This window comes from Labrus mixtus, chromosome 15 (assembly GCF_963584025.1).
Source record: "Labrus mixtus chromosome 15, fLabMix1.1, whole genome shotgun sequence".
Taxonomy (NCBI): Eukaryota; Metazoa; Chordata; class Actinopteri; order Labriformes; family Labridae; genus Labrus; species Labrus mixtus.
The window spans coordinates 4,137,697-4,152,155 of NC_083626.1; the positions used below are offsets into that span (position 1 = coordinate 4,137,697).

Consider the following 14,459-nt stretch of genomic DNA (forward strand, 5'->3'; position numbering starts at 1 on the left):
GAGTCGGAAATCGGGGAGAGAGAGAGTAGGGAATGACATGCAGGAAACGAGCCCCAGGTTGGACTCGAACCCGGGCCGCCCGCCCGGAAGACCTCAGCCTCCACACATGGGGCGCGCACACCAACCACTGTGCCACCAGCGCCTCGAGGTGATTTTTTTTTATGGGTTAACCAAACGTCAGTGGCATTAAATGCTGATGCAGCTTCTTTCTGGGCAACCCAAGGCCAAATATCAGTGCATTAACCTCAGGGGCACAACCCTCTGCCTCTCTCATGCACCACTAAGAGTCACAGCAGAGGGTAATGCATCGTTTATAAAGGCATCCCTCTAATGCCTTCAGAACCTAAGTACTTTGAGTGCAATGTTTCCTGCCAGTTATATTCCAACCAGTGCAACTTATAGGAAGAGAAAGGAACGTCAAGTGGTTGCTGCAAAAAGTGAACATAATAAACCAGCATTAGAGATTATTGCAGTGTATGTGGCTAAATAGCTATGAATAGAACTAAAGCGTTGCCACTAAATGTGTGTATTAAAGGAATTTGAGTATCTTGTTGAAGGTTAATGTGAAAAAAAAGATTTACACAATAATGAAACATTTTGGAATGATTTTAGTATGAGGACACAATTTCAGGCAAGGAGAGGGTTGGCAAACCATATCCACTGTTTGTATGTGATCTGTGTGAACTGAACACAGATGTAAGAATTGCTATAGAGTCTTGAAAAAACTGGAAAGCCCCCTAACTATCAAAAGATAAATCCTGTTTTTTGTAAACTGAAACATATATTCAGTGAAACCTCCTAATGCCGGATTAGGATGACTGTGTGCAAAAGGTGGACAGTGGTTGCTGCATCTTTTAATGCTGCTGATGCATTAATGGATGATACAAATGCATAAAAGTTAAGCTGCTGCATCTCTTCTGGGAGAGAGGAGTCGAGCTTGAAAACGCGGAAGTGACGTAATTGATAAGTACCTCTGTACCCGTCTATCTTCCGCCTACCAGCCGAGCGAGCAGAGAGTAAATCGCTCTTTGGGTTTCCCCACACAAAAACCACTTCTGGCTTTCAACGCTGACAGAGTCGACGCTGATCTCAGAGGTAAATATTACTGACTCCGACCTGAGGTAATCAATGCAGCGGCTGTTCAAATGAGCCTGTTTACTCCAGAGCTCCAGAGGGCCTTGTTTACATCTCGATCCCCGGTCTGGAGTAGGTGAGACGCGGAGGCACAGCGGGAGGGGACGATAAGGGGATGGCTAAATTGGCTAGTTTTTATCGTATAAATTGATGTTTGTTTAATCTCTTATGGGGAACGTTTGCAAGTATTTTGTAAAAGCAGACCAGCATTTATCTCTTAGAACTCGTAAATTTAGCATGTCGTTCCTTTTCTGCCAAATATTACTGCCAGCATGCTAACCAGGGAGCTAATCCGGCTAAAGTTAGCTAGCCGTTCTGTGGACTTGACTTCACTGCATTTTTTTTTGTTTTTTTAGTTTCTTGGGGAAATTGGACGAAATCTCCGATGCTTAGAAATGACCAATCCGCTATTTCTTCAGTTTGTCTCTACATAAACTATTGCTTCCCATCCCCCCAATACGTGTTATCAAACCTGTGCTGAGTCGCTGTGATACATTAGCCTAGCAAGATGTGTGTCACCCAGTTTCATGCCTATTTTTAGCCCCGGACCGGACCGGGCGGAATGCGTCTGTCGCCTCATGGAGGGCAAACCTTGCTTTTTGTCCAGGTGGATATTTGCAAAGTCACATTTGTATATCGATGCCAACAAACGGATTTGATGTGGTGTCTGTTGACCGTGGTGGACGCACATCACACGTCGTTATAAACCTGAAGATACTTTGGAGCCACTGTGGTGTCGACATGTATCATTCACACTTCACAGTCCTTTCCGTTAGAAGTTGTGATATTCGTCTCTTCTCTAATGCAATAGGAGATACGCTTTGGCAAGGAAAAACTCAAGCTTGCATCCACACCAATACAACTATATGGACAATGGGGAAACAACATGTTTAATTGTTTATCAGGGGAACTCAGTTTGCTGCACAGCGCTGAGAGGGACGGAACTGACAATTCACAGTGCACAATTTATATGCAGGAATTTTTTATTTTTAAATTTTACAGGGACATTGCATATTGATAAACATTTTTGTAAATATGCCAGAGTTAGCCAAAAGGCTAATTTTCATCTGTTGTCCCTGCCCCATACTTTATAAAAGGCTCCCTAAAAAAACAAAACAAATTCAAACATCGCTAAAAGCTACAAAAACAAGTATTAGTAAAAGCACGTATCCAATAACCTACTAAAGTAAATGTAACGTGCACACAACAAGACAACATGTAACACTATATACAATAAACACATACAAATTACACAAGGCCACATATAAAACATTGAGTGAGCTATACCTGAAGCTCACCTCAACAGACAACTAACACACACAGGCCACATTCATTTAAAAAACAGGACACATTCACCAACAACAATTAGTTTGGTCCGTTACAGAGTTTGGGAATGATGTTAAAATAATGTGTGACATTTATACTGTTATATACCATAATTCAGTCATGTTGTAGTTTAGTACTGTGGTCATTTTGGATTGTCATTCAAAGGTATTTTTGAAGTCATAGTTTGAGAAATCTGAATGGGTAACACAGTCAAAATTAACTATTAATAACTATTAACTACTTAAAATGTAAATGATTACAATTGTAGACACAAATGTAAATGTTTTGAAAACCACGTGATGTCATATTTCTCATCCAGTTATGCACTTTTTTTACTGCTGCTATTTAGCAATGTTTGTTAAATTTCAACTGAAACAGGGTTCCTGTACATTTTTAGCCCCCTTTTGTGTTTAGCATTACTATCCAGTTTGCACTTTGCACCCAAGTAAACTTCTGTTATGGTTTGCCTGTTCTCTCATCCCCAAAGCTAAAGCATCTTCAGCTAATCCTCTAAACCGTGACTTTAAGCCTTAACCCATGCCTTGTGTCCACACACGTGTTTAACAGATCCAAACTGTCACAGGATAAACATAATACACGAGCAAGAGTTGTAACTTGAGAAAAGAGTCATCCTTTGGAGGAAAGTGAGGACATGGATTTTTAATTGTTCCTTGCACAGAAAAGCAGACTGTCAAATGTTAAGTAGGATAGGTGAGGTCTTGCAGGCAGGGAGGGAGGGACCTTGTACCTAATTCAGTCACAGTCCATGGCCATTAGATCATTGGCGAGCTTGTCTTCAAGCCAGCAATGGAAATTAACCGTTTGTCAACAGGCCTCAAAGTCAGCAGCCACTTTCACTGTTAGGGGTAGATTCCAGCTTGATTTTGGGAGTATGACATAATCTGTCAGGAAAGGTCAGCTGCTAAGTAGAAAAGGCAGACAAAACGAGCACTGCCAAATGTTTAGCAACAGCTGTCTGGTTGCTTGTGTAACCCGGCTATTATGCAAAGAAATTATGTTTTGACTGAGACAAAGTCAAAACTTGGAACAAATTTCCTCAAGACATTGTCGTGTGGTGTCTGAGTCGGCCGGTTTCTTAATCAGTGCATGGATATTATTCATGAACAGTTTCAGGCACTCCACACTAAGGAGAGGCTCATGCTATTAAAAAAAAAACTCCACCATCTTAAGTTCCTCATATATTTTGTATGCTGACCTTTACAGCCTTTGGTGTGCATGTGTGCGGAGAAAGTGTCCTTCACTGAGCAGATCCCATTAACGCTTGCAGCCTAGTGAAGATGATGCAAAAGGTTGCTGAGCTTCTTGTCAGTAAGACTCTCCCTTTCAGAGTTGGTCATGTTTTTGGATAGATTTCTATACTGCAGGGTTTTCACAAATACACTCCTTACTTACTGAGGGTTTATAATACGCAGCGTTTGAGGATAACTGGATGAAAAAAATCAGGATTGATTTATAACATTATACTTTTAGCTCATTTTTATCTTTTTAAAAAATACAGTAAATACCACGTAGACAAAGAATGTTTTTCTATTCAGCATTTTCTGTTACCTAAGCCTATATTTTTTCTTTTTTTCCCCTTGTTTTGGCACTAGATTTGCTCATGTCATTATCCTCTAGTGACACCTTTCTATCACTAGTATCCAATGACAATGATAAGTAATCAAACTGATGAATAAAAACCCTGACAGTTTGTCATAACAAATGCAATGAAAACATTTTATTGGTACTCTCCAGTAAAGCCAAAAAACTTAAAATAGAGCAGATAGCCTAGTGGTCAGTGCGTGTGCACCTCGGCTATAGTCCTCCAAGCTGGCAGCCTGGGTTCAAATCCGACTTGTGACTCCTTTCTCGCATGTCACTAGATTTCTGACTCTACCCACTGTCCTATCTCTAAAATAAACCTAAATAAATAGCCAAGAGATTTACTAGTAATGTCACCTTTTTTTGCTGATAGCATATTATTGGACGCAAGGCTGAGTCTATGTGTGTAAGAAGCCTGTCTCTCAGTATCACAGTGTAAGCCTGAATTCCCTTCTGCCGGTATTAATAAAGTACATTTAAAAAACTTTAGAATTTAAACTGAGGCATATATGATTAGTAAATCAAAAGAAAGTTTCTCTCATGTTAGCATTTGCTGCTCTGCTTTGGCCTTTACTTTTTTGGTGTTAATTTCAGAATTACTTGTCATACTTGCAATATTTTAGAAAATTGACATTGAATGCTGAGAAAACAAGTTGGATTTGCAGATGAGGAAGTTGACTGAGGGAAACTTGACTCAACCAGATGAGCACATTACATGATAATCACAAGTTATTGAGCAGGAAATGTTGACAACTTTGATAACTTATACATTTTTTAAATGCTCTTTCTCTTCCTTTGTTTGTCCCTTTTTGGCCTCTTTATTTCCCATCCCCTTCCTCTCTCCTCCTTCCTTTTCTCTCCTCTTCATCAGTCTTCTCCCCCCTTCTTAGATAACCCTGTAACCGGTTTTCCAAATGAGTGACGGAGAGTGTGACTTCTTCTGCTTCTTCCGCTGCTGCTGAGCGCTCTGTAAGCGCCACTGACACACAGGAAGGCCGTGCGTCTCCCAACAGCGAACCAAGAAGGTTTAAAGGGGAAGCAGAGTGACGAAGGGAGGCAGAGTTTAAATCGAGACATTACAGCCAATCGGACCATTAGGATCGGACAGGTAGGCGGGGCGTCTACCTGTCCGGGTGTTTAAATAATCGACTGGATGTCTGTGGACATGAACAGCCAGGCGTCGGACAGCAATGAGGAAGACTTTGGGGTGAACTCTGAGGAGGAGGAGGATGATGATGATGGAGGAGAAGAGGAGGATCAAGGCGACATCGTAGGCTACTACGACGGTGTGGCCAGTGATGTGGAACAACAGGGCGCTGACTCTTTTGACCCAGAAGAGTACCTGTTCACATGCCTGACCTACAAAGAGAGTCAGCGGGTGCTGACGGAGGAGGTTAACACTGTGGCTGTTGCACTGAAGGTGAGCGTGTGTGTTGTGTCAGTAGCACCTTTTTATTAATGTTGCTGCATCGCATAATGAAATAATTCATACCTTTCATTAGATTTGTAAACATCTGAAACCATAATGTGGGCAATGTGGCTTATTAAATGTGTCTTTTAAGTGAGCAGAATCATTTCCAAGGGCTTTTGGGTATTGCACAAACTAGTTCTAAGAAGAACCACACACTGATGCACTTTAGACTTTTGAAGACAGTAAAAAGAGCAGAACACACTCCTAGTTGCTCTGCTTTGTCCTGAAAAGCATTGCTGTGTGAGGCTGCACACACATTTTCATCCGACACATTTCTCCGCTTTGCACATAAGAGGATTGCATTAGTGCAGTCAAATAGTGGTTTCATTACAATTCTATTTCCTGTTTTGAAACTGTTACCCAAAACTTTTCAAGCATCACAACAAGCAAAGTTATTTGAATCACTGAGAAAAGAAACGATGGAAGATGAAAAAAAATAGCTGATTGTGGCTGCGAGCGGAAACACCATTGTTGTGGTAAAGCATCGTCCAACTCAACTGTAGAATGAAAGATTTCAGATTAATTGTAAGGGTTACTATTTTGACAAAAGAAAAGGGAAACTAGTGTTTTTCTACTGCCCCAAAAATGATAACTCTGAGTCACTGACAGAGTTATCATTTTTGGGGCAGTAGTGTGTGGTATATTATATCAACTGTCTTGCTTTTTTTGTTTCAGCACCGTGTGTAGGTGTATCTCAAGGTTGATCAAGGGTCCACTGTCATAAGTACCAAATAATCGTTAAAGTCTGTTACTGAGTTTCGAAGGTGACAAATGGCTAACTAGTTATCTCCAAAGAACATCCTGGAAAGCCCATGAAAGAAAAATAATCAATAGCTTTATTCTTTAGCTCCAAATGATAACATTTCAAAACGCTTAGATGTCTAAAACAATTTGTCTGCATGGTGCACTTTGTTGTTTGAAGGTTATTGTGGCTGTATTAGAAGGATCAGGCTGCAGTAATTACAGTGAGTATGCACTAACAGCAGGCTAATTGTAATGTCAGCCTGACATTTTACATGGTTCTTCTGAGTGCACACATAAATATTAATGCATTCTTACAGCGGGACTGAAGGAGGCTGATTATCAGAGACTATTGGCTGATATCACCTTTACCTTATCGGCCTTTAATGCCTCATATATGTTTTTTTTGTCACTTCATTTCTTAGAAGAAACTTGACATTGCTGTGTAGTCTGCGACTCTGCATGCTATTTTGGAGCCATACTTCACACACCAACAGTCACACATAATCTCACCTGGGACCTGCACAGCAAAGCTACAGTATTCTGTCTGCAGCTCTCTAAGGAGCCGGTGTCTCTTGATGGCGCTAGGTTGAAGAGGAGCACATTTAAGTCAGTTTTAATGGAATGATTTTTATCTGCAGGCGTTTCTGACCTAAAGGACTAACATTAGACCTACAGTACATGTCTGGCCTGAAGTGTAAGGCGATACATTAAAGTAGTGCTAGGTAGCTTTCTTATAGAGTTATCTTCCTGCCTCATCTAATATTCACAAATGGAGCATCAGCTCAGAGGAAGCTTTAAGTCTGCAGAGGAGAAACATACTGACTGTGCTTCATATGCTATGCACCCTCTTGTTTGGAAACGTTGTCTTGTATGTATGGACCACAACTTATTATAGCATTAGACAGTAACTTATTATTGGTTAGTGGCTCACTCTTTTGCCACATAATAATATGACCACCAAAATGATGTCATCAAACAGCTTATTTTGTCCTGTCGTGATCTACAGAATTTTTTATTTATTTTTTTAAACAGATTAAAATCAAATAAAGATTTTACTGACTTTCTGACCAGTCAACTCACCCACCTGTCATTGAAGCAGCATTGTATTGCTGTAAGTTAGAATATCATGGAACAGACATGAAGGTTACTCACTTGCTCTCTCTCTCTTCATCTCTCCTAGGTTTTACCTGCAGTAGCAAAACTGATCCTGGTGCATTTGCACTGGCACGTTTCACAAATACTGGACAGGTATGTTTTCTTTTATTCGTGTATTCAACAGGGACACATGCAATGAACATTACTTCATATGTAAAGTACAAAGTAGATGCCATGCATACAGGTTTCTAGGTTGCTCTGTCCCTGGCTGACTTTTAGGATTAAAACAGAATCATTCAAATACATAAATAGTGATACCATAGGAATATGGACGTTATAAACTCAATACAAGTAAGAGACTTCTTCCCCTCCCCTGTCCTATTTTGTTATATACATTCTCACAGTCTTTCATTTTCATTGACTCATTTCACTTCTTTCCGCTGTAACCCTTTTCTTTCACAAATCCTATATTTTCACTTTTGTTTCAACACTAAATGTATTCTGCTCTGTCTTTATAGTTCCTGTCTCTCATCTTTTTATGACCTTTGGTTCTGTCTATATTCCACAGATATAAGTCCAACTCGTCACTGCTGTTGTCAGACGCTCTCGTTCAGCCCAGCAGCACCTGCAGAACAGTCACTGTGAGTAATGAAGAACGTGTGATGTAATACCAATGGACATGGGAACCGAAAACCGATTCTTTACTTAATGTTTGTTTTCAAAAGAAGTGAAATTCAGGGGTTGTGATTGAGCTCAGTTGCTAGAGATTACACCCTATGTGCAGAGGCTTTGGTCCCTCTTGCAGCAAAGTCATGTGTGACTCTGACCTTTGCCCTTTCTGCGTATCATCCTCATTCTCTCCGCTAAATATTTCCTGTCTCTCCAACTGTTATTTTGAAGAAGTACAATTCTGAGCAGTTCCATGTACTGTTTTATGGAGTAATCACTTCCTTATCCAGTTGATTGTTTTTTTTTTTTCTTTCATTTTCTGGCGTTATGATCTCCCTCACTGGCTTTATAGAACAGTTTTTGATAAATCTGATGTTCATTATTTCTGTGTTTGTTTGTTTCAGGCCCCTCAGTCCCTCCAGTGTGGTGTGTGTCTACAGGTCGTAAGAAGAGACTCGCTGCTGGCACTGCCCTGCCAGCACTCCTTCTGCAAAGCATGCTGGGAGCAGCACTGCACTGTACTCGTCAAAGACGGCATGGGAGTGGGTGAGTAACGAGTTTGTTTGTGTCATCCAAGCTGGTATTTGTGGGTGAGTCAAACTTTGTTGAATGCTAGCTGTCCACTGTCTGTACATGAACCTGTATGGCTGTTTTCACACACACTCAGCACCGCCTGCCCCTGTTTTCTGTCTGAGTTGTGGGGGGGTTCAGGAGGCAAGACATGATGTAAAAAAAGATGCTGCAGATTTTCAAGATGGCGGAAGCAAAGTGTCATAGTCTGACACTATAACGACAGCTTTAAATCAATACTACGTGTTGTCGGATGTGTTTGCAGTAACATTGAATGAGTGAAAAAGATCATACAGGCGAGTGAAAAAGAGAATGAAGCAGCTGAATAACTTCCCACCTGTAACCCACCAGCTCGCACAGGGAGGAATTTTCATAAATATTTCATGCTACCCTCACACATCGGCTCACCCTGACTTCATGCGATCTTTTGAGCAAGCCGACAGGAAAATGTCTGAGTTCAGGTGGTGTGAAGCAATCAGCTGTTTGCATTCACACATACGGCGTACCGGGAAATTTTCAGAAGTTTTGTGTGTCAAAACACCACACGTCTGTCCTTGTACTGTTGAGATTTATCTGTTTGAATGTGCGTGTATGTTTTATCACCTCAAGGTGTCAATGCTGTTTCAGCCTCTGATCCTTTGGAAATGTTTTTTACCGTGTGTGTGTGTGTGTGTGTGTGTGTGTGTGTGTGTGTGTGTGTGTGTGTGTGTGTGTGTGTGTGTGTGTGTGTGTGTGTGTGTGTGTGTGTGTGTGTGTGTGTGTGTGTGTGTGTGTGTGTGTGTGTGTGTGTGTGTGTGTGTGTGTGTGTGTGTGTGTGTGTGTGTGTGTGTGTGTGTGTGTGTGTGTGTGTGTGTGTGTGTGTGTGTGTGTGTGTGTGTGTGTGTGTGTGTGTGTGTGTGTGTGTGTGTGTGTGTGTGTGTGTGTGTGTGTGTGTGTGTGTGTGTGTGTGTGTGTGTGTGTGTGTGTGTGAGACCCCAATCCAGACACTTAGACCCAACAAAGAAATATCAACTTAAAGATATGACTGTGGTTTATTGGTGAATACATGTACCTCTTACTATAATCTTTCAATAATTCACAACTGTTATAAGTGTGTTTGTGTTCTCTCAGGTATCTCCTGTATGGCTCAGGACTGTTCGCTGCAGATGCCAGAAGATTTTGTCCTGCCGCTGCTGCCAGCAGAGGAGCTGAAGGACAAATACAGACGCTACCTCTTCAGAGACTACGTTGAGGTGTGTGTGTGTTTTTATCTGTGTTGAAGCATCTAATCAAACAGACTCAGTACACAGTCTGCATATTTGGTAAACGATACAACAGAGGCATATAGAAAGGGGTTAAGAAGAAGAGAGACACTTGGTAAACCCTTGGTGTTTGTTTCTACTGGTGAACCTTTGAATGTCCTTCAGAGAGCATTAAATCAAAATCCTCTCTCTGGCTGTTAGATCAACCCCTCCACTGTGTGTCTCAGCAGTTACCATAGTTGCAAAGAAACTCGTTTTCATACATAATTGTTGTTATTTTGGATCATAGAAATAACAAAGATTATTTAGATAGATGGGAAAAGTTTATTGAAGCTGGTGAGGAAAAATATGCCTAATTAAAACAGTCATTGTTCTTTTCTAGCCTCTTTTAAAATGCCCTTTTCCCTTGTTTTTTAACAACCTGTACTATTGTGCAAGCTTGGAATATTGTGATGCTTATCCAAAATGTCTGTTGTATGACTGTTTGTCGTATGACGTACTTAGTTTTTGTATGTTTTATGATCTTTTTTAAATGTATGCAGATACATGAGGAAAAAATGACAAATAAATGGAATCTGAATGTTCTGGTGCTCATGATGTTGTAAAAGTTGAATTTTAAATTTAGCAGCAACACCTCCTTCCTTTAGATTACTCTCTATATAATCCACTGATCCTGACCTCTGTTTCCACAGAGTCACTTCCAGTTGCAGTTGTGTCCGGGTGCAGACTGTCCTATTGTCATCAAAGTGCAGGAGCCGCGGGCACGCCGGGTGCAGTGTAGTCGCTGCAGTGAAGTCTTCTGGTAGGTCACAAGCACTTGTATAACATTTTAGTTTCATAATTTCATACTTAATCTGTAAGTTTTGTTTTGCTGTGCTGTATAAATGAGTGTGTCTCTTTTTTCTCTGTTTAAGTTTCAAATGCCGTCAGATGTACCACGCACCCACAGACTGTGCAACAATCCGAAAATGGCTGACCAAATGTGCAGATGACTCAGAGACCGCTAACTACATCAGCGCGCACACTAAAGATGTACGATAGATCTACACATGCACTCATACATTCATGTACACACAGTCACTGCTATAATAACATACATGTACGCAGACTACAGTTTTTCACACTGATACAGACATACGTGATCTCACAACAACATAAAAATGCATCTTAGTTATAGTCTGTCATGCAATAGTTTTTACTAACATAAGTATGTTTGTTCTCTTCCAGTGTCCTAAGTGCAATATCTGCATTGAGAAGAATGGAGGGTGCAATCACATGGTAAGTCAGAGCTGAAGAATCACACTTTCACAGAAGACAGGAAATGCTAAAAATGTAATCAGATTCAGAGAGTTGAAATCCTCAGCTTTGATAATGTCACACTTGATTAAATAATTCCAGCACAGGCACATGGTATCTTTTTCTATTTAACGGTTTGGTGCCACATGTGTGAAGTAGATTTTGTGTCAAATGAAGCACAAACTGGTTTGAGTGGTTGACCTGTACTCACATTCATCCAGTCTCAAAGTGTGACTCACACGCTATGTTTGTAAGATTTCTGTTCAAATCATTTTTAAATTCTGTCTGTTTCTTTGTTTCAGCAATGTTCCAAGTGCAAACACGGTGAGTAGTTAGTCTCAGTTTCGCAGTTCCAGCATGATCCAGTGAAGCATGAGCTCACTGTTCTTTGAGGCACTTTGCACTCATCTAATGGTGGGACACACATAGTACCAACATAGCCATCAGCCTTCATTACAAGACGAGAATTGCTGAATGAATTATCGAATTTCCCTCTGGGATTAATAAAGTATTTCTGATTCTGAACTTAAACATTCTCAGTGAAAGTTAAAGCTTAGTAGAAAAAAAGACTTGTTTATACTTTTATTTAAATATGTGTATGTACATATGCTGTTTTCCAATTTTGTTATCTGGGTTACAAATGTAGAAAAATAAACCTTTGTTTATTAGTTATGGAACATTTATTAATAACCACAGCTAGTTTGAACTGACTGTAAAACATTCTCTCTTACTGTACAAACTGTGTTATGCATGTAAGACGTAGGCAGTTTAATAAAGTGCGTTTTGTGTCTGCTGGAAGACTTCTGCTGGATGTGTCTCGGCGACTGGAAGACTCACGGCAGTGAATACTACGAGTGCAGTCGCTACAAAGAAAACCCTGATATAGTCAACCAGAGCCAACAGGCTCAGGCCAGAGAGGCCCTGAAGAAATACCTCTTCTACTTTGAGAGGGTGAGATTCTTTACTTATTGCATAACCCATTTATAAAAATGCTTGAGTAACCTCATGATGATATTAACAGTTTTAGTGAGAAGAAAAGGCTCGGTAAAACTCCTTGTTGGATAACAGTGAAGAGTAAAAACTAAGCAGACAAATTATTCCCTCCCTGTACTGAGACTGATGAAGGAATCTAAGGAGTTTTGATTTATAAATAACCCTACATTCCTCAAACAAGGAGCAGATGAAACATAACTTTAACAGATTTCCTCGTCCAGTCTTTTAACAGAAAAGCCTTTGTTAGGACAAAATGTACAACCAAAAACTTTTATGAACACAAACAAGATTCAACCACTAATCCCTGGATCTCCTGAATAAATATTTCAGTATCTGTGTCTTCAAGGCTTTACATCTCATTTGATTTCATTCCTTCAATCTTTATTCCCCTAGTGGGAGAATCACAACAAGTCTCTGCAGTTGGAGGCTCAGACGTACCAGAGGATCCAGGAGAAGATCCAGGAGAGAGTGATGAACAACCTGGGAACCTGGATTGATTGGCAGTACCTGCATAACGCTGCAAAGCTACTGGCTAAGGTACACACACCCCCACCCCCACCACCACCTGATCTGCAATTGTGTTTGTTTGAGATGCTTCGATGGGAGGAAAACTGGGTCCACTCTAACAGAGAGTGAGGAGAGAAAGACTGAGACACAAAAAAATAAGAAATCATGAAATAAACGTTTGAAGACACTGGATACATTTTAACTACAGCCATCACTGAAATAAGTGACTTATCAAGTTTGTTTTTATTTAAAACACTGTGTATGGTAATGGTAATGTCTTCTTTCCTGATTGCCCTCTCTCTCTCTACCATTAGAGTGGTCGAGTAAACATCTTGTCCATCAGTTATCAAGACAATCCTCCTATTTTTATCACCACGGTTTTAAAAGAATACTTCCCAAACTTTCTTAAGATGGTACTGAGTGTTTAAGTGTCTTGTCTCTCTACTTCAGTGTCGCTACACGCTGCAGTATACATACCCTTACGCCTATTACATGGAGTCAGGCCCACGAAAGAAACTGGTAAGAAACAGTATTTATAAGAATGTCTTAACTTCATGAAGAGTGATCTGGGCCCCCTGCCCACCTGTCTTTTCCTGAAGCTCCTGCTAAGTCTTGACCCAGCAGTTTTAATGGTGTCATCCTCTCCCTCCTTTTTCCTCATCTTCTCTTCAGTTTGAGTACCAGCAGGCCCAGCTGGAAGCAGAAATAGAAAACCTGTCGTGGAAGGTGGAGCGGGCCGACACCTACGAGAGAGGAGTGGTGGGGGAGGGGGAGCTGAGTGCTAGTGACAGAGGGGTAAGAACTATTGATCATACCACTTTAGGATGATTTACCCGTGTAGACAAAATTATTTAAAATCCAGATATTAAGAATTGGAGTACTAAAGTATTAACTTTAATATTGACTTTAATACTCTGTTTTGGTGGGGTGTGTTTCTAATGTTTCTAATTCCACTTTTCAGGATCTGGAGAATCAGATGCACATTGCTGAGCAGAGGCGACGCACGCTGCTGAAGGATTTTCACGACACCTGAGGCTCCATTGGCGACTGCAAAGCACCAGCGTCTCCCATCCCCCCCTTCCTTTTTTTCCCCTTGCCTCCTTTACCTTTGCTTCCTTCCATGACCATCCATCGATGCAGTCAGACTGAGCCCTCCTTTCGCTTCTCCACAACCGGCTCATTTTGCTTCTTTCTTTCTGTTTCTCCCTCCTCTTACTCCCACGATGCTGCAGGGTCACAGAAAGGCACGATTGTATCTCCCCTTCCCTCTTCTCATTGTCATCGTCGGCTCATTTACAGGTTTTTGGCTTCGGCGCATCATACCGCTGCAGTTACACTTGTTGAAGCTTTTCATATCTGATCGAAGAGGTCCTTGGTCAGAACGTTGTGGGTGTATTGATATATATCACATTAAGCATTAATACACCAACGTGAGCAGCTAAAAGCATCGTGTTGCTCTACACAATAGTGTAAAAGTTACTGATGTCGTTCTCCAACATTTTTTCTATGACAGCAAAGTAAAACTGCTCACGGCAGAGAAACTTTTTTTGTATGGAGATGAAATAAAATTTCTTTAAGGAGACAGCAGATCGTGGATATTTGGTGCTTTCACTTGGACCATAATGACTAACTCGCTCTTGGTGGCAGTTGTACCCTTACAACACATCTGATTGGCCTAAACACATGCAGAGTTGTTTTCTTTCTGTAGTGACACACCTGCTGTAGCAACTGATGTAAACCAGCGCCCCTAAACACATGCAAATTGACATCCTTGAACTCCAAATATTTCAATCCGGATACCCCTCCTGAGC

At 40.9% G+C, this 14,459-nt stretch overlaps 1 protein-coding gene across 2 annotated transcripts; it reads left to right on the top strand.

Annotated features, from left to right (window-relative positions):
- Positions 1-956: 956 nt before the first annotated feature.
- arih2 (ariadne homolog 2 (Drosophila)) lies at positions 957-14,230 on the top strand. 2 transcript variants are annotated; one of them, XM_061056840.1, is made up of 15 exons: positions 957-1,095; positions 4,953-5,482; positions 7,458-7,525; positions 7,941-8,013; positions 8,446-8,587; positions 9,722-9,843; positions 10,545-10,654; positions 10,767-10,884; positions 11,080-11,130; positions 11,451-11,472; positions 11,948-12,099; positions 12,535-12,678; positions 13,099-13,167; positions 13,321-13,443; positions 13,610-14,230. In XM_061056840.1, exons 2-15 carry the CDS (start codon positions 5,216-5,218, stop codon positions 13,679-13,681), a joined length of 1,533 nt encoding a protein of 510 aa, XP_060912823.1. In that variant the 5' UTR covers positions 957-1,095; positions 4,953-5,215; the 3' UTR covers positions 13,682-14,230. The 2 variants fall into 2 exon arrangements, with proteins under 2 accessions (XP_060912823.1, XP_060912822.1); XM_061056839.1 differs by having other exon boundaries at positions 960-1,095; positions 4,934-5,482.
- The last annotated feature ends 229 nt before the right edge of the window (positions 14,231-14,459 follow it).